The 19,068-nt window shown below is 46.2% G+C and overlaps 1 protein-coding gene across 1 annotated transcript in view; it reads left to right on the forward strand.

Annotated features, from left to right (window-relative positions):
• The window catches only part of LOC129702742 (immunoglobulin superfamily member 3-like), a 40,834-nt gene that overhangs the window by 1,284 nt on the left and 20,482 nt on the right, over window positions 1-19,068 (forward strand). Inside the window, exons 2-3 of the mRNA XM_055644683.1 lie at window positions 10,378-10,755; window positions 12,643-13,050. Coding sequence (XP_055500658.1) covers window positions 10,378-10,755; window positions 12,643-13,050 — 786 coding nt within the window. The remainder of the gene's footprint in view (window positions 1-10,377; window positions 10,756-12,642; window positions 13,051-19,068) is intronic.

Here is a 19,068-nt window from a genome sequence, read left to right on the forward strand (position 1 = left end):
ATATTGGTCAGATGGGCTGAAGGGCCTGTTTCCACACTGTATGATACGACCCTAAGTCACAATTGTTTCTGCTTCAATAGCTTCCGCTGGCAGATTTAGCTTTTAGTTTAGAGATACAGCATGGAAACAAGCCCTTCAGCCCACTGAGTCTATGCTTACCATTGATCATCCATTCGCACTAGTTCTATGTTATCCCACTTTCTCATTAACTCCCTACACAATTTACAGAAGACAATTAACCTACAAACCTGCACGTCTTTGAGATGTGGGAGGAAACCGGAGCACCTGGAGGAATCCTATGTGGTCACAGGAAGAACGTGCAAACTCCACACACAGGCAGCATCTATTTGCCCCCATATCCCTCCAAACCTTGATTATTCAGTCAGAGGGTGGTGGGTGTATGGAATGAGGAGGAGGAGCCATCTTGGAGAGTGTACGGAGGAGGAGCCATCTTGGAGAACGTCTGCTAACCAGCAGCCGTCCATTTAACTCACTTTTTGTTGGAGTTTTAGTAAGTCCTGTCCTTTGTCTGTTGGAGAATGGACTTTTTAATGTGAGGGGAAGGAGGTAATTATACTTCTAGGTCCCTACTTGGTCGGTGAGGCAGCTTTTTCTCCGGGCTGCCCCATCGACCCGTCCTCGTGGCCTACCAGCAGGCGTGGAGCGCCGTTTCCTGGCGGGGACCGCACAGCACCATGGCTTCGGTGGCGGCACAGCGCTGGGGCGCTATCGCGGAGCGGGCGATGCCTTGCCTGGTTCGCCGCGCTGGATCGACATGCTGGAGCTCCGGTGAGCTGTGACCGCTGAGATCAACACCTCCGGGCTGCGGGTCTGCGGAGCGGGCGGCGCCGACTCTAACATCGGGAGCCTGGGAGCTCCAAACCGGTGCGGCCTTGTCGGCTTCGGAAGCTGCGGTCCTCAGTCAGGAAGCGGCCGTTCCAGGTGGCCCAGCCGCTGAGAGGACTCTCCCGACGCCGGGGCAACAGCACCCGGTGAGAACGGCCAGGAACATCGGGCCTCCGTGGAGGCAATAGCGGTGGCCTCAATAGGCCTGACTTTGGGTGAACTGGGGATGGGGACTGGACATTGTGCCTTCCCCCACAGTCATAACCATTGTGGGGGGATGATTTTTTTTTTTCGTGTGTAAGTAAACATGTTCGTCTGCGTCCAAGATGGCTGTCGGAAGGGAGAGTGGACACTGGCGCGCTTTAGCTGCCGCTGCTCTCTCTTCACATTGTGTTTTTGATTTTTTGTCTTTGGATTGAATTCTGTTTTTAATTTGTGTTTTGTGATGTCTTTATTATTTATTTTATTACGATTATTTGTTTTATTATTCTTGTTAATCTTTGTAAGGTGTCCTTGAGATTTTTGAAAGGCGCCCCCAAATAAAATGTATTATTATTATTATTATTCATATATCAATCCAAATGCCTTCCATCCCACTTTATTCTCAAATTCAGTGAAGAGTGTTTTATTGTCCCAAACAGAATAATTAAATTCTTACTTGGAGAGAGAGAGAGGGGGAGGGGGGGGAGCAGAGAGAGGGGGGGGGGGAGAGAGAGAGGGGGAAGAGGGAAGAGAGGGGAGAGAGAGGGTGTGCTGAGAGGGGGGAGGGGGAGATGTGGGGAGCAGGGGGGGGGAGGGAGGAGGAGTGGAGGGAAGGGAGAGAGGGGGAGGAGGGGGGGGGGGAGAGGAGAGGGGGGGAGAGGAGGAAAGGGGGAGGGGAGAGGAAAGGGGGGAGGGGAGAGGAGGAAAGGGGGAAGGGAGAGGAAAGGGGGACGGAGAACCTAAAACACGTTTTAGAACCAAAAAAGACACATTCTGCAAGCATTGTAGAACCAAAAGAGACACTTTTTGCAAATATTTTAGAACCAATAGACACTTTTTGCAAACATTTTAGAACCAATAGACACATTCTGCAAGCGTTTTAGAACCACTAAGGCCACTTACGTTTGAGTAGACATGTGTTCAGTGTTATTCACAGTTCAGAGAAACGTGACCCTCTGCTTTCCTCCATCTTGAAGAGACTATGAGGCACACCACTTCTTGGTTTTATAGTCCCTCCCCCCTCCCCCCTGCCGCCAGCAGGGGCAGCAGGAGAGAATGGGGAATTTTGTAAAAACATTAATATCTCTGTCATTTTTCATTGACGGGAAAAATCCTCGGCACACGTACGGCGGAGGGGGGCTCTGAGCAAGGTGGCCAAAAATGACGGCCGTAGGTGGCGGCGTTCTCTCGGAAATCGCAGCACAGATGGCCAAAACCGGTCAAGAACAGTCTTTTAATAATATATATATATATATATATATATAGTACTGAACTTTTCCTTGTTTATTATACTATATATTCTGAACTTTGTTTATTATATGTGTGTGTGTGCGTTTTTCCGTACACAATACACACACACGCACACATGTGTGTCTGAAGAAGGGTTTCGGCCCGAAACGTTGCCTATTTCCTTCGCTCCATAGATGCTGCTGCACCCGCTGAGTTTCTCCAGCATTTTTGTGTACCACACATATATATGTATACACACACATAAAAACATGCAACAATAGTGCAAAATTAATACCAATGTAACCAAGTCCTTATAGTTCAGAGCATATTTGGAGGTTGTAGTATTCAATAGCCTGATGGTTGTTGTGAAGAAGCTGGTACTGATCCTGGATGTTACAGTTTTCAGGCTCCTGTACTTTCTTCCCGATGAGAGGAGTGAGATGAGAGCGTAGCCAGGGTGGTATGGTCCCTGATAACGCTGGCTGTCTATTTAAGGCAGCAACTCCCGTAATTCCCTTCAGTGGTGGGGAGGTCAGTACTAGTTGAATGTCACAAAAAAATGCAGAAATTGTCACCACAAAATGTGACTGTGTCTGTACAGTAGCTGCTCTGAATAGTCCAACCAAACGCCATCATTTTGACATTTTGAAGAAGGGTCTCAAACCGAAACGTCGCCTATTCCTTTTCTCCAGAGATGCTGTCTGACCCGCTGAGTTACTCCAGGTTTTTGTGTCTATCTGCAGTCATTTTGACATATTTGTTATCTACAATCGTGGCATCTATATATTCAACAGACGTTGTTCAGTAATTACTTGTGGGTTAGGTCCCTCTGAACTTTCAGTGAACTTCACTTATTAAGAAGTACTTTAGAAATACAAATAGATTGAATTATTTGGCCCCAGTGTAGAATAATATAGCTCAGGAACAGGTCCAACACGTCCATGCCGGCAAAAATATACCCCATCAAAGTTAGTTCCATTTGTCTGCATTTGACCCATATCCCTCAAAACTTTTCTTATCCATGTACTTGTCCAAATGTCTTTTAAATGTTGTTATTGTACCTGCCTCAATTCCCTTCTCTGGCAGCTCGTTCCATAAACCCACCACCCTCTGTGTGAAAAAGTTGCCCCTCAGGTTCCTATTAAATCTTGCCTCTCTTACCTTAACCCTCATTCCACTGGTTCTTGATTCCCCTGCTTTGGGTAAAACACCCAATCTATTCCACTCATGATTTTGTACACCTCCATAAGATCACCCCTCTCCCTCCCGTGCTCGCTCCTGGGAATAAAGCTCTAGCCTGCCCAACCTCTCCCTGTAGTACCCAGAGAAAACCCATGCGGTCACAGGGAGAACGTACAGACAGCACCTGCGGTCAGGATTGTACCTGGCGTTGTGAGGCAGCAGCTCTACCGCTGCATCACTGTGTTGCTCATGTTGAGAGGAAATGGTTCAAGTCTCAGTCTGAGGCCTGGCTGGAGATTGATGGTGTGACAGATGTCTGCGACATCACCTCATGCCTGTAGCTTCAATGAGGTTAAAAAGTGGTCAACAGATTTAATCATGCACATCATTTGCATCAGTGAAACCAAGTGTACGGTAACATCCTCTATCTGTTGGTGCAATTGTTCCGATAACCTATATGTTCAATGTGTAGAGAGACAAAGAACTGCAGATGTGGTTAAAACATAAAAACGTTACTTTCAACTATAGAGATACAGCTCGGAAACAGGCCCTTCGGCCACCGAGTGATGAATGATCCCCATCCACTAGCACTACCCTACACACTAGTGACAATTTACAATTTTTACCAAAGATAATTAACCTACAAAGCTGCATGTCTTTGTCGTGTGAGAGGAAACCCGGAGCACCTGGAGAAAACCCACACTGTCATGGGGAGAATGTATAAACTCCGTACAGACAGCACCCATAATCAGGATCAAGCCTAGGTCTTAGGCGCTGGAAAAGCCCTGTCCCACTGAACGGGTTCATTCAAGAGCTCTCCCAAGTTTTAAAAAAATCAAACTCGTGGAAGCACGTTGCGGGTACGTCGGAGCTCGGGGACGTCTCTTAGAGGCTCATAACGGCAGGTACTCGGGAAACGCGGTAAGCTCGGGAAGACTCATGAAGATTTTTCAACATGTTGAAAAATGTCCACGAGAGCCCCGAGTACCTACGAGCGGCCATTACCGTAAATCTCCGAGTTCAAATCAGGGAGAACTCTTGAATGAACTCGTACAGTGAGACAGGGCTTTAAGGCAGCACCTCTACCGCTGTGCCACCCTGCTGCCCTAGTTGGCGAGATGTGTTGTGGAGTCTGCAGCCCTGATATGGAGGATACCTTGTGTTGGTGCGTAAACAGCCCAGCTGGCACATTCGTGGTTGAAAAAGGATTCTGTGGATCAGGATGAGAGAATTCATTATGTTGTTGTGTATAGCAGGCTGCTGGAACTGGAATTTCTTGCTTCAAGATCGAACTGATATGTGAATTAAACTCAGAAGAGGGAGTGGCAGTCAAGAAATCTGACAAAGATTACCTTTAGATAAAGGCACAAAATGCTGGAGTAACACAGCGGATCAGGCAGAATCTCCGGAGAACATGGGTATATGATGTTTCAGGTCGGGACCCTTCTTCACATTCTGATCAGTCTGAAGTTCCTTGTTTCTAAAGATTACCTTAACCAAGTTAACTTAAACACAGCAACATAGCTGATGGAGCTGCTGCCTCACAATGCTTGAGACCCGGGTTCGAACCTGACCTCGGGTGCTGTCTATGTGTGAAGTTTGCACGTTCTCACTGCGACTGCCTGGGTTTCCTCCAGGTGCACTGGGTTCCTCCCACATCCCAAAGATGTGCGGGTTTGTAGGTTAATTGGCCCTCTGTAAATTACCTCTGGTGTGTAGGGAGTGGATGAGAAAGCGGGATAAAATTGAACTCATGTGAACGTGTGATTTATGATCGGCATGTACATAGAAACATAGAAAATAGGTGCACGAGTAGGCCCTGCACCGCCAGTTCGAGCCTGCACCGCCATTCAATATGATCATCCAACCTCGGTATCCTGTACCTGCCTTCTCTCCATACCCCCTGATCCCTTTAGCCACAAGGGCCTCATAACTCCCTCTTAAATATAGCCAATGAACTGGCCTCAACTACCTTCTGTGGCAGAGAATTCCAGAGATTCACCACTCTCTGTGTGAAAAATGGTTTTCTCATCTCGGTCCTAAAAGATTACCCCCTTATCCTTAAACTGTGACCCCTTGTTCTGGACTTCCCCAACATCGGCAACAATCTTCCTGCATCTAGCCTGTCCAACCCCTTAAGAATTTTGTAAGTTTCTATAAGATCCCCCCTCAATCTTCTAAATTCTAGTGAGTACAAGCCGAGTCTATCCAGTCTTTCTTCATATGAAAGTCCTGACATCCCAGGAATCAGTCTGGTGAACCTTCTCTATACTCCCTCTATGGCAAGAATGTCTTTCCTCAGATTAGGAGATCAAAACTGTACGCAGTACTCCAGGTGTGGCCTCACCAAGACCCTGTACAACTGCAGTAGAACCTCCCTGCTCCTATACTCAAATCCATTTGCTATGAATGCTAACACACCATTCGCTTTCTTTACTACCTGCTGCACCTGCATGCCTACTTTCAATGACTGGTGTACCATGACACCCAGGTCTCGTTGCATCTCCCCTTTTCCTAATCGGCCACCATTCAGATAATAGTCTAATTTCCTGTTTTTGTCACCAAAGTGGATAACCTCACATTTATCCACATTATACTGCATCTGCCATGCATTTACCCACTCACCCAGCCTATCCAAGTCACCTTGCAGCCTCCTAGCATCCTCCTCACAGCTAACACTGCCCCCCAGCTTCATGTCATCCGCAAACTTGGAGATGTTGCATTCAATTCCCTCGTCCAAATCATTAATATATATTGTAAATAGCTGGGGTCCCAGCACTGAGCCTTGCGGTACCCCACTAGCCACTGCCTGCCATTCTGAAAAGGACCCGTTTACTCCTACTCTTTGCTTCCTGTCTGCCAGCCAGTTCTCTATCCATATCAATACTGAACCCCCAATACTGTGTGCTTTAAGTTTGTATACTAATCTCTTATGTGGGACCTTGTCGAAAGCCTTCTGAAAGTCCAGATATAACACATCCACTGGTTCTCCCTTATCCACTCTACTAGTTACATCCTCGAAAAATTCTATGAGATTTGTCAGACATGATTTATCTTTCATAAATCCATGCTGACTTTGCCCAATGATTTCACCACTTTCCAAATGTGCTGCTATCCCATCTTTAATAACTGACTCTAGCAGTTTCCCCACTACCGATGTTAGACTAACTGGTCTGTAATTCCCCGTTTTCTCTCTCCCTCCATTTTTAAAAAGTGGTGTTACATTAGCTTCCCTCCAATCCTCAGGAACTACTCCAGAATCTAAAGAGTTTTGAAAAATTATCACTAATGCATCCACTATTTCTGGGGCTACTTCCTTAAGTACTCTGGGATGCAGCCTATCTGGCCCTGGGGATTTATCGGCCTTTACTCGGTGGGTCAAAGGGCCTGTATATCTAAACTAAACAATCGCTCAAAGAAAATTATGAAATGTTTACAATGAGGAAGTACAGGTGACAATATATATTAGGAGAAGATGATAGAAAGCTTTATCTTAACTTTTAGGAATAGATTGTTTAGTTTCAAGTTTAGTTTTTAGATATTTAAAATATAACACCAGAATGTCAAATGGAGACACAAGGAATTGCAGATGCTGGAATTGTGAATGAAACACAAAGTTAGTTCCCAGAGATCCTTTAGCAGTTTGTGTTTTTACCAAAATATCACAATTTGTTTTAGACTCTAGATTTTAGAGATACAGCGCGGAAACAGGCCCTACGGCCCACCGACTCAGAGGTTGTCGGAGGTTTTGGGGAGAAGGCAGGAGAATGGGATTAAGAGGGAGAGATAGATCAGCCATGATTGAATGGTGGAGTAGACTTGATGGGCAGAATGGCCTAATTCTATTTCTTGTGACCTTATGACTCGACGTTGACCAGCGATCACCCTGTGCACTAGCACTATCTTGCACACTAGGGACAATTTACAACTTACAGAAACCAATTAACCTACAAACCTGCACCTCTTTGGAGGAGGGGTGGGAACCAGAGCACCCAAAGAAAACCCATGTGGTCATGGGGAGAAGGTACAAACTCCGCACAGACAGCACCCATTGTCAGGATTGAACATGATCTCTACCGCTGCGTCACTGTGCCGAACATTTTTGGCGGCGTTTTATTTACCTATGGACCCGATCTTTCCCTCCTGGAAACAGGGTCTCAAGATTAATATTAAAGACACTTGAAGGCATCAAATACATCTTACTGATAACCTTTACAAAGTTAAATTGAAGTTTGAACTCTTTAGACTTAAAATCGAGGTCTCTCTGAGCTTGAGGTAAGGTGTCGAGTTTCCTCTATTATTCTGCTGATATCGGCAGGGTTGAGGACACAAAAGTCTTGCAGCTGAGGTTTAGCACTTGATCCAAATTCGGAAGCCACTTCCTGTATTAGATTATTTAGTACATTACAATGAATAAAGATAATGTCAAATGAAGCAAGCTTGCATCCATCTCTGCAGCCATCCAATTGCTTGTGAGAGTCAGAGACATGCAGCATGGAGCAGGCCCTTCAGCCCAACCTGCCCATGCCGACCAATATGACCCATCTAAGCTTGCCCCACATGCCTGCATTTGGCCCATATCTCTCTAAACCTGCAATGTACATACCTAAATATTTTTTAAATGCTAAAATTTGTAAATTGCCCCTAGTGTGTAGGATAATGCTCGTGTATCGGGTGATCGCTGGTTGGCCCGGACTCTGTGTAGGGCCGAAGAGCCTGTTTCCGCATTGTATCTCTAAACAAAACTAAAGCTGCATCATAATCTCCTGACTCTTATACTCAATGCCTCGACCGCTGAAGGCGAACATACCATATGCCTTCTTTACCAACATCTTTCAATACCTGAGACCAATCCCAAGGTGTTCCTTCACCTAGCATTTAATTAACATAGAAAACATTCAGGAGTGTCACAGGGCATCAGTTTAACTGTGTTGCTGCTTCTCAAATGTGTCTGATGAAGATTGAAGAGAATAATTTAAATAAACTGCTTGGATATTTAACAAGAACACAGCATTAGATACCCATTAGATGGTCACAGTCTGTATCCCACTGGAAATCAAAGTTATTAGGTACATTGTCATTATGAGCAGTTTGACTTAATTACCTACCTTTCTCCCGGTTGGCTACTGGGACGTTTGTTGAAGCTCGCTATTCACTTCTGGGCTTTCCAGAGACTCTACTTAACATACCAGTAACTATTACAAAATAGTGGTCTTAAATATTATCTTCATAAGAAACAAGATCAGGTTTAGTTCATGTAGACATACAAATCCACTGACTCCCACAACTATCTCGACTACACTTCCTCACACCCTGCTTCCTGCAAAGACTCTATCCCCCCTACTCCCACTAGCCATATTTTCCCTGCTCCACCCCTTTCCGCCTTCCGCAGAGACTGTTCCCTCCGCAGCTCCCTGGTTAACTCATCCTTTCCCACCCAAACCACCCCCTACCCAGGTACCTTCCCCAGCAACCGCAGAAGATGCAACACGTGTCGCTATACCTCCTCCCTCGACTCTGTCCAGGGACCCCGACAGTCCTTTCAGGTTAGGCAGAGGTTCACTTGCACCTCCTCCAACCTTATCTACTGTATCCGTTGTTCAAGATGTGGGCTCTTATACATCGGTGAGACCAAACGCAGACTGGGCGATCGTTTCGCGGAACACCTTCGCCCAGCTCGCATGAACCAACCTGATCTCCCGGTTCCCGGACACTTTAATTCTCCTTCCCATTCTTGCACTCTCTGTCCTCTGTCTCCTCCATTGTCAGTGAGGCTAAATGCAAATTGGAGGAACAGCATCTTATATTTCGCTTGGGCAGCTTACAGCCCTGTGGTATGAATATTGATTTCTCTCACATCACGTAGCCCGGCATTCCTTCTCTCTTGATCCCTCCCCCACCCAAGTCGCACCGGCTTCTCATTTTCACCCTACAAACAGCTTACAAGGGTCTGTTTCCTTTATCATCGTTACTTTTTTGCATATCTTTCATTCATTCTTCTTTATCTCTCTACATCTATATATCTTGTTTCCCTTATCCCTAACCAGCCTGAAGAAGGGTCTCGACCTGAAACATCACCCATTCCTTATCTCCAGAGATGCTGCCTGTCCCGCTGAGTTACTTCAGCTTTTTGTGTCTATCTTAGTTCATGTAGAAGTCTCTTCCCCGGCCAACAATGGGCTCCACCCTTCCTTGGTCATCTGCTACTGGCCATGATTTGTTCTGGCCTTTTCATACCTTCAGTTCCTCCCCCTTTATTTTCAGTCTTATGAAGGGTCTTGACCCGAAACATCACCCAACCTTTTTCTCCAGAGATGCTGCCTGACCCGTTGAGTTACTCCAGCATTTTGTGTATTTTAAGGTTTATCTTTGTTGGATTTGCTCAACGATACCACAGCACATGAGGCAAATATTCAGTTGTTAAATAAGCCTTTTTTTTAATTGATTCCACATTTTTTTTGGGATTGTTTTAGAATTCATTGTGTAACAGTGGCGCAGCAGTAGATCTGCTACCTCACAACACTAGAGATCCAGGTTCGATCCTGACCTTGAGTGTTGTCTATGTGTGGAGTTTACATGTTCTCCCTGAGACCGCATGGGTTTCCTCGGGTTGCTCCGGTTTCCTTCCACATCCTGAAGACGTGCGAGTTTGTAGGTTAATTGGCCGTCTGTAAATTGCCCCTAGTGTGCAGAATAGAACTAGTGCACGGGTGATCACTGGTCGCTGCGGACTCCGTGGTCCTAAGGGCCTGTTTCCACGCTGTACCTCTAAACTAAACTAATTGTATCTATATGGATTCTGGATAAGTTGTTGGCTTGCTTTTTTAGAATAAAGTTTTGCTTGTGTTGGAATGATTTTGTGAGGGGATCGAGAGAGCATGCAGCTGTAGTTCCTCACCTGTTTATTTCTGGTTACAGAGACGTGTATCGCTCAAAGGAAGGTGATATTACCAGAAGGGCCCCTTTATCGAGCCGAAGGGCGTCATGTCACGATTGAGTGTGAGGTGCAGGGAACACAGCCGTCGCAAGAGCAGAGCTTCGAGTGGTCTGTCACCCTCCAGGAGAAGCCTTCGTGGGCCGTCCAGATCATCAGCACTCATGATCCTGACTACACGTACGCCATGTACGGTCAAAGAGTGGAGTCTGGGGAGATCTACGTGGAGAGAATCACAAGCAAGTCTGTGCGGCTACACATCACCAACCTGCGGAAGAGCGATGAAGGGGAGTACAAGTGTCAAACTCCCAACATGGAGGAGATATACTGGGGATCTTACAATGCAATCACTAAGTTAACAGGTAGGTTACCTCTACTTTCTGTTCAGCTGTCAGGTCACACAGCGCAGGATGGAATAACGGTTAGACCGCATTGGGAGTATTACTCAACAGGTCAGGCAGTGCCTGTGGAGAGAAAAACAGACTCAATATTGCAATATTTTCCCCAATCAGAATGTTATCTTCAGGTTTCCAGCATGAAGCAATCTGTAACGTTCTATTACAAAACCTACCAGTATGTCGAATAGCAATATTGTGTAATTCTATTAAATGTTTTAAATCCAACAAGAAGTGCAGATAGATTCTTGTCAGCAGGTATGACTATGAGATTTGTGAGACTGTACTGAGACGGTAGGCATAGGTCACAGAGTTATACAACACAGAAACAGGCCCTTTGGCCCAACTCACACATGCCAGCCAAGATGGGACTACATTTGGCCCATATCACTCTCAACCTTTCTTGTCCTTATACATGCCCAAATGACTTTTAAATATTGTTCTTGTACCTGCCTCAACTACCTCCTTCGGCAGCTTGTTCCATGTACTCGCCACCCTCTGTGTGAAAATGTTGCCCCTCGGGTTCCCATTAAACCTTTCTCCCCTCATCTTAAATCTATGTTCTCTGGTTCTTGATTCCCCTACTCTGGGTAAAAGATTCCCTGTATTCACACTATCTATTTCCCCTCATGATTTTATACACCTTTATAAGACCACCCCCCGTCCTCTTGCACTCCAAGTCCTAACCTTCCCAACCTCTCCCTATAACTCAGGCCGCCAAGTCCTGGCAACATTCTAATAAATCTTCTCTGCACTCTTTCCAGGTCAATGACATACCTCCTACATCAGGGTGAACGGAAGGAATTAAACACCATATATAATCCATATGCTGCCTCACCAATGTGTTGTGTGATTAGTTTAGAAATACTGCGTGGAAACAGCCCGTTTGACCCGCCGAGTCTATGCCAACCAGCGAACACCCATTTGTTCTATGCTATCCCAATTTTGCATCCACTCCCTACACACTAGGGGCAATTTATTGAAGCCAATTAACCTACAAACCTGCACGTCTTTGGGATGTGTGAGGAAACCAGAGCACCAGGAGGAAACCCACACGTTTACAGTCAGTATGTGCAAACTCCACGCAGACATCATCCATGGTCAGGATAAAATCCCTGCCACTCTTATGCCATTGTGCAACTGTAGCATAACACCCAAACCTCTATACACTTCTTGAAACAGACTAAAGGAGCTCATCTGAGAAAGGCTGAGAATCACGCACATTGGTGTGAGCTGCTTTCTTTTCCTAAAGGGCATTTGTGAAAAGGTTAAAGAGACTGGTATACTATTTGAGCTTCAGATTTATCCAAGCGTAGCCTAATTCCTGCGTACACACAAGCACTTTCCACTCAGAATCCCTAGAGCAACATTCCTATCCAATTTAGGATTATCATAGATCAAAAATGATAGGAGTAGAATTAGGCCATTCGGCCCATCAAGTCTACTCCGCCATTCAATCATGGCTCATATCTCTCCCTCCTAACCCCATTCTCCTGCCTTCTCTGCATAACCTCTGACACCCATACTAATCAAGAATCTATCTATCTCTGCCTTAAATGGCAGAGAAATAAGACGGGGATAATTGGCTTGACGTATGATGAGGGTTTGACGGCACTGGGCCTGCACTCACTGGAGTTTAGAAGGATGAAAGGACGTGTCATTGAAACTTTCCAAATAGTGAAAGGCCTAGAAAGGATTGATGCAGAGGGAAAGATAGATCAGAAATCATTGAATGGCGGCGTAGATTTGATGGTCAAATGGCCTAATGACTAGTGAACTACTGAGATCCTGTACGTGCCTTGTATATATGCGGTGTGATGTCTTCAAGTGATTCTAAGACGTGTCATTCTCTAGTTATTCCAGATACACTGAATGCAACATTGGTGCCTCAGGTCATCAATAAGGTGGAAGGCGATTCGCTGGAGCTGGTCTGCGAGGTATCCAAAAAAACGCCGTACCACACGCATGTGGCCGTCACGTGGTACCTGGAGAAGGGAGGTCAGGAAGTCCAGGTCATCTCTCTAACGCGAGATTTCATCCTGAGCGCAGGAGAGCTGTACAAGCAACGGCAGGAGTCGGGAGACGTGAGATTGGACAAGATGGGTGCCACCTCGTTTAGGCTCACCGTCCACAGGTTACAGAGGTCCGAGCAGGGGCTGTTTTACTGCCAGAGTGTGGAGTGGATGCAAGACCCAGACAAATCCTGGCAGGAGCTGTCTGAAAGGCGGACGCACAAGGTCACTGTCAATGTCAGAAGCCTGGGTAAGGAGCAATGGTGGTTCATAAGTGCACAAGTTCTCAGAGGAGAATTAGTCCATACTCCACCATTCAATCATGGCTGATCTATCGCTTCCTCCTAACCCCATTCTCCTGCCTTCTCCCCATAATCCCTGACACCCTGTAATAATCAGGAATCTGCCAGGCTCCACCTTAAAAATACCCAATGCAAATCTCCACAGCCATCTGTAGCAAAGAATTCGACAGATTCACCACCCTCTGGCTAAAGAAATAACAGCTCATCTTTCTGAAGCTACGTCCTTTATTCTGAGGCTGTGCCCTGTGGTCCGAGACTCTCCCACTTGTGGAAACATCCTCTCCACACTCACTGTATCCAGACCTTTCACTATTCAGTAAGTCCCAATGAGGTCCCCACCCCCACATCCTTCTAAACTCCAGCGAGTACAGGTCCAGTGTCGTCAAATGCTCATCCGCGGGGAAGGAGAGGAGCGGGACCCGGGCCAAGGACTGGAGGTGAGGAGATAGTGTGGGGTCGGATAGGGGGGAGATGAGGAATGGGAGAGGAAGGGGATAGAGGGAGAGAAGGGGGAGTGGGGGAGGTAGGGAGTGGGGAATAGAAGGAGAGGGGGGGCAGTGGAGGAGAGTGGGGGAGTGGGATAGGGGGGTGAGGAGTGGGGGACCAGGGGAATAGAGGGGGAGCAGGGGGTAGGGGGGGTAGAGTGGTTATAGAGTTAGGGAGGGAGTGACTGCGGGTAGGCGAGAGGGAGGGAGAGGTGAGGGGGGGGGAGGAGGACAGGGGAAAGTAGAGGGAGAGTGAAGGGGAGGGAGAATAACCATATAACCATATAACAATTAGAGCACGGAAACAGGCCATCTCGGCCCTACAAGTCCATGCCGAACAACTTTTTTTCCCCCTAGTCCCACCTGCCTGCACTCATACCATAACCCTCCATTCCCTTCTCATCCATATGCCTATTCAATTTATTTTTAAATGATACCAATGAACCTGCCTCCACCACTTCCACTGGAAGCTCATTCCACACCGCTACCACTCTCTGAGTAAAGAAGTTCCCCCTCATATTACCCCTAAACTTCTGTCCCTTAATTCTGAAGTCATGTCCTCTTGTTTGAATGTCCGCTCTTGAATAAAAATGTCAGCCAGTCAGTGCACCATTCAAACATTTCTAAAAGCTAACGATACATACAAGATAAAATATTAAAAGATAAACAACTAAAATAAATATCACGAAAATAGCTCCACGCATAAACACCCAACCCTCCATCCTTCTGTCGATTTCACAGTGTACCACATTCCCTTAGTATGTCTGGCCCCTCTTTTACTTGGCGGCTACATTTAGTGCTTTTATAGCAGTGGGGTAAAAACTGTTTTTTAGTCTGTTCGTCCTTGTCCTTGTAGATCTGTACCATCTGCCTGTCGGCAACAGTTCAAACAGGGAGTATCCGGGGTGGGAAATGTCCTTTATGATACTCTGGGATTTTTTGGTGCAGCGGGAACTGTGTAAGTCCTCCAAGGTAAGGAGAGGGCAGCCGACAATCCTCTGGGCGTTGTCAATGGCCCTCTGGAGCACTTTCCTCTGAGCCGCTGTGCAGCTGGTGTACCACACGCATACACAGTATGTTAGTATGCTCTCAATGGAGCACCGATAAAAGGACAGCAACAGTCTCTGAGTGATGTTATTCTTCCTGAGCACCCTCAGGAAGTGCAGTCTCTGCTGGACCTTTTTCAGCAGCGCAGTGGTGTTCGCGCTCCACGTCAGGTCCTCCTCAATATGGATTCCCAGGAAGCGGAAATCCGCCACCCTCTCTACACAGTCCCCTCTGATAGTCAATGGTACCATGTCCGTTTTATTCTTCCTAAAGTCTATTATTAATTCCTTTGTCTTTAAGGTGTTGAGGAGCAGGTTATTTTCTTCACACCACACTGTCAGCTGCTCCGCCTCATCCCGGTAGGCGTACTCGTCCCCCCCGGAGATGAGTCCCACCACCGTAGTGTCATCCGCAAATTTGACAATGGTGTTGCTGTGGTGGGCGGGGGTGCAGTCATGTGTGTAGATGGTGTAGAGCAGGGGGCTCAGTACGCAGCCCTGTGGAGAGCCGGTACTGAGGCTGAGGGCCGTGGATGTATGATGGCCCACTCTGACTCTCTGGCTGCGACCCGACAGGAAGCTATTTATCCACATGCAGGTGGAGTGTGGAAGTCCCAAGTCCCCCAGTTTGTCCACCAGTTTGTGGGGAAGGATGGTATTAAAAGCAGAGCTGTAGTCCACAAAGAGCATCTGCACGTAGCTCCCCTGCTGCTCCAGGTGAGACAGTGCAGCATGGAGAGCTGTGGCTACAGCTCTCTCTGTTCAACTGTATTCTTCAATTCCCTACCATTTACCATGTACGTCCTATTTTGATTTGTCCTGCCAAGGTGTAGCACCTCACATTTATCAGCATTAAACTCCATCTGCCATCTTTCAGCCCATTTTTCCAAATGGCCTAAATCACTCTGTAGATTTTGGAAATCCTCTTCATTATCCATGGAGAATGGAGGACAATAGGGGTAGGAGGAGGGATGCCCATCAGTTGACCATGCGCAGTTGGGGGCTATGGGTCAGTGGTGGAATTTTGCTTTGGGGGACCAGGCCTCCCATGTGACAGGAACCCAAAGGGTCCCATTTGGTCTAGCATATATATTACTGAAACTCTCATCTTGGTTGTATCTATGTCTATGATTCTGTGTGTCTGCCTGTGTGTGCATATATGTGATGAGTGTGATCCTGAAGTTATGCCAAATAGCGTTACACCATATACACCAATACACCAATAGCGCTACAATTTTTGGACCACCTTACTCACCATTGTCCTGTGGTGTGGTGTGGTGGGGCAAAGTTTTGTTCAGATTGATGTTATATTTTAAAAGTTATTCACATTTTAAACTTTAAAAATTTAACTTTTCTCTTAACTTTTCATGTAAAAAATCAAATTCCACGCTGGTCCTGTCCGTTACAATGTAACAAATTACAGGACGCCGAGTCATTGCAACGGGCAGGGGCAGGGGCAGGGGAAGTGGAATTGGGTTTTTTTAAAGTTTATAAAGAGGGAGGGTGAAGAGGAGGGGGTGGGAGTGCTGGGGGATGAGGGGAAATGAGCTGCGCCTGTGCAGTTGGGGGCTATGGGTGAGTGGTGGAATATTGCATTGGTGGAACGGGTTGCGCTGGGGTAACGGGTGAGTGGTGGAATATTGCGTTGGTGGAACGGGTTGCGTTGGGGGACCAGGCCTCCCGTGTGACAGGGACCCAATGGTTCCCACTTGGTCTAGAATATAATAAATATTTTATATTATATGTATAAAAAGGAAGGTACAGTATCTATATTTAAACACTGATATTATATAATATATATATATATATATATATTGCAGGTGTTTAAATATGGTATTGATCCAAGTCCACAAATGAAAGTAGCAACAAAAATAGATGGAGTGGTAAAGAAGGCATATTGAGTATAAGAGTTTAGGTCATGATGCTGCGTTATAAGATCAAAAGCCCTTTAACTAGCTTCACAGTTCACATCTATGTATCACTTTTGTGTTCACGCCTGTTTTTATCCCTAGCCTTTGTCTGACAATCTTGCTATCAGGGAACCCCATTGCCTATGATAATCTGTTGTCGGCCATGATTTGTTCTGCTCCCCCTTCTCCCTTCCGGTTGTACAGACTTGGATTGTGAACACTAATTGCAGCAACCAGAAGCAATTGCAATTTAGCTTAATTTAGAGATGCAGCATGGAAACAGGCCCTTCGGCTCACCGAATCCACGCCGACCATCAATCAGCCGTTCATGCCAGTTCTATGTTGTCCCACTTTCTCATCCACTCCCTAAACACTTGGGGCAATTTACAGGGGGCGAATTAACCTACAAACCTTGGAATGTAGTAGAAAACCAGAGTACCTGGAGAAAACCCACGCGGTCACAGGGAGAACGTGCAAACTCCACACACAAACAGCACCCGAGGTTGGGATCAAACTTGGATCTCTGACACTGTAGAGGCATTCCAATCACTCAGTTACTTTAATCATTATGTGTTTTTTTCCCTTGCCGACAGTTGACTTTCTCCTTTGGATGGCAACCAGTGAACTGCTGGTAATCTGAATAATTATAGTAGTGACAGGAGATGATAAGGGATAATATAGCATTGGACAGGTTAATTATGGTGGAGGCGAGTTTAAATGTAGCTTTTCTGTTGAACTTGGAGACAATGACCTTTAATAAAACACAGTGTTATATTAATGGAGCGTGAATCACTGCTATTAAGCCTCAGCAAACGTCAACAGCAAACATCTCCCGGTTGCCAAACATTTTAACTCCACTTCTCATTTCCATACTGAGCTTTCTGTCCTGGGCATCCTCCGCAGTCAGAGTGTGGCCACACTCAAATTAGAGGAACGGCACCTCATATTTTGCTTGGGCAGCTTACAACCCAGCGGTATGAATTATGATTTCTCTAATTTTAAGTAACCCTTGCATTCCCTCTCTTCCCCGTCCCTCCCCCACCCTAGTTCTCCCACCAGTTTCACTGTTCGTATTCCTTCATTATCCCCTATTTCACCGCCAACAATGGACCATTGTGGGCTCCACATTTCCTTGATCATCTTGCTGTCCTTAATTTGTTCTTTTCATACCTTTCTGTCTTTTGTTCTTTAACTCCTCATTCCTCCAGTTTCCCTCTCCCCTGACTTTCACCTTAAATCTATATCCTCTAGTTCATGATTCCCCTACCCTGGGCGAAAGACTCTGTGCATCTGTCCTATTTATTCCCCTCATGATTTCAACATACACAGAGTGCACATACTGACATTTTAAAATACTATAATATTTCATAAGAGCAGAATTAGGCCATTCATAGAAACATAGAAACATAGAAATTAGGTGCAGGAGTAGGCCATTCGGCCCTTCGAGCCTGCACCACCATTCAATATGATCATGGCTAATCATCCAACTCAGTATCCTGTACCTGCCTTCTCTCCATACCCCCTGATCCCTTTAGCCACAAGGGCCACATCTAACTCCCTCTTAAATATAGCCAATGAACTGGCCTCAACTATCTTCTGCGGGAGAGAATTCCAGAGATTCACCACTCTCTGTGTGAAAAAGGTTTTCCTCATCTCGGTCCTAAAAGATTTCCCCCTTATCCTTAAACTGTGACCCCTTGTTCTGGACTTCCCCAACATCGGGAACAATCTTCCTGCATCTAGCATGTCCAACCCCTTAAGAATTTTGTAAGTTTCTATAAGATCCCCCCCTCAATCTTCTAAATTCTAGCGAGTACAAACCGAGTCTTTCCAGTCTTTCTTCATATGAAAGTCCTGACATCCCAGGAATCAGTCTGGTGAACCTTCTCTGCACTCCCTCTATGGCAAGAATGTCTTTCCTCAGATTAGGAGACCAAAACTGTACGCAATACTCCAGGTGTGGTCTCATCAAGACCCTGTACAACTGCAGTAGAACCTCCCTGCTCCTATACTCAAATCCTTTTGCTATGAATGCTAACATACCATTCGCCTTCTTCACTGCCTGCTGCACCTGCATGCCTACTTTTAAGACTGGTGTACCATGACACCCAGGTCTCGTTGCATCTCCCCCTTTCCTAATCGGCCACCATTCAGATAATAATCTACTTTCCTGTTTTTGCCACCAAAGTGGATAACCTCACATTTATGCACATTATACTGCATCTGCCATGCATTTGCCCACTCACCCAGCCTATCCAAGTCACCTTGCAGCCTCCTAGCATCCTCCTCACAGCTAACACTGCCCCCCAGCTTCGTGTCATCCGCAAACTTGGAGATGTTGCATTCAATTCCCTCGTCCAAATCATTAATATATATCGTAAATAGCTGGGGTCCCTGAACTGAGCCTTGCGGTACCCCACTAGTCACTGCCTGCCATTGTGAAAAGGACCCGTTTACTCCTACTCTTTGCTTTCTGTCTGCCAGCCAGTTCTCTATCCACATCAATACTGAACCCCCAATACCGT

The sequence above is a fragment of the Leucoraja erinacea genome, chromosome 13, assembly GCF_028641065.1.
Source record: "Leucoraja erinacea ecotype New England chromosome 13, Leri_hhj_1, whole genome shotgun sequence".
In the NCBI taxonomy this organism is placed as follows: Eukaryota; Metazoa; Chordata; class Chondrichthyes; order Rajiformes; family Rajidae; genus Leucoraja; species Leucoraja erinaceus.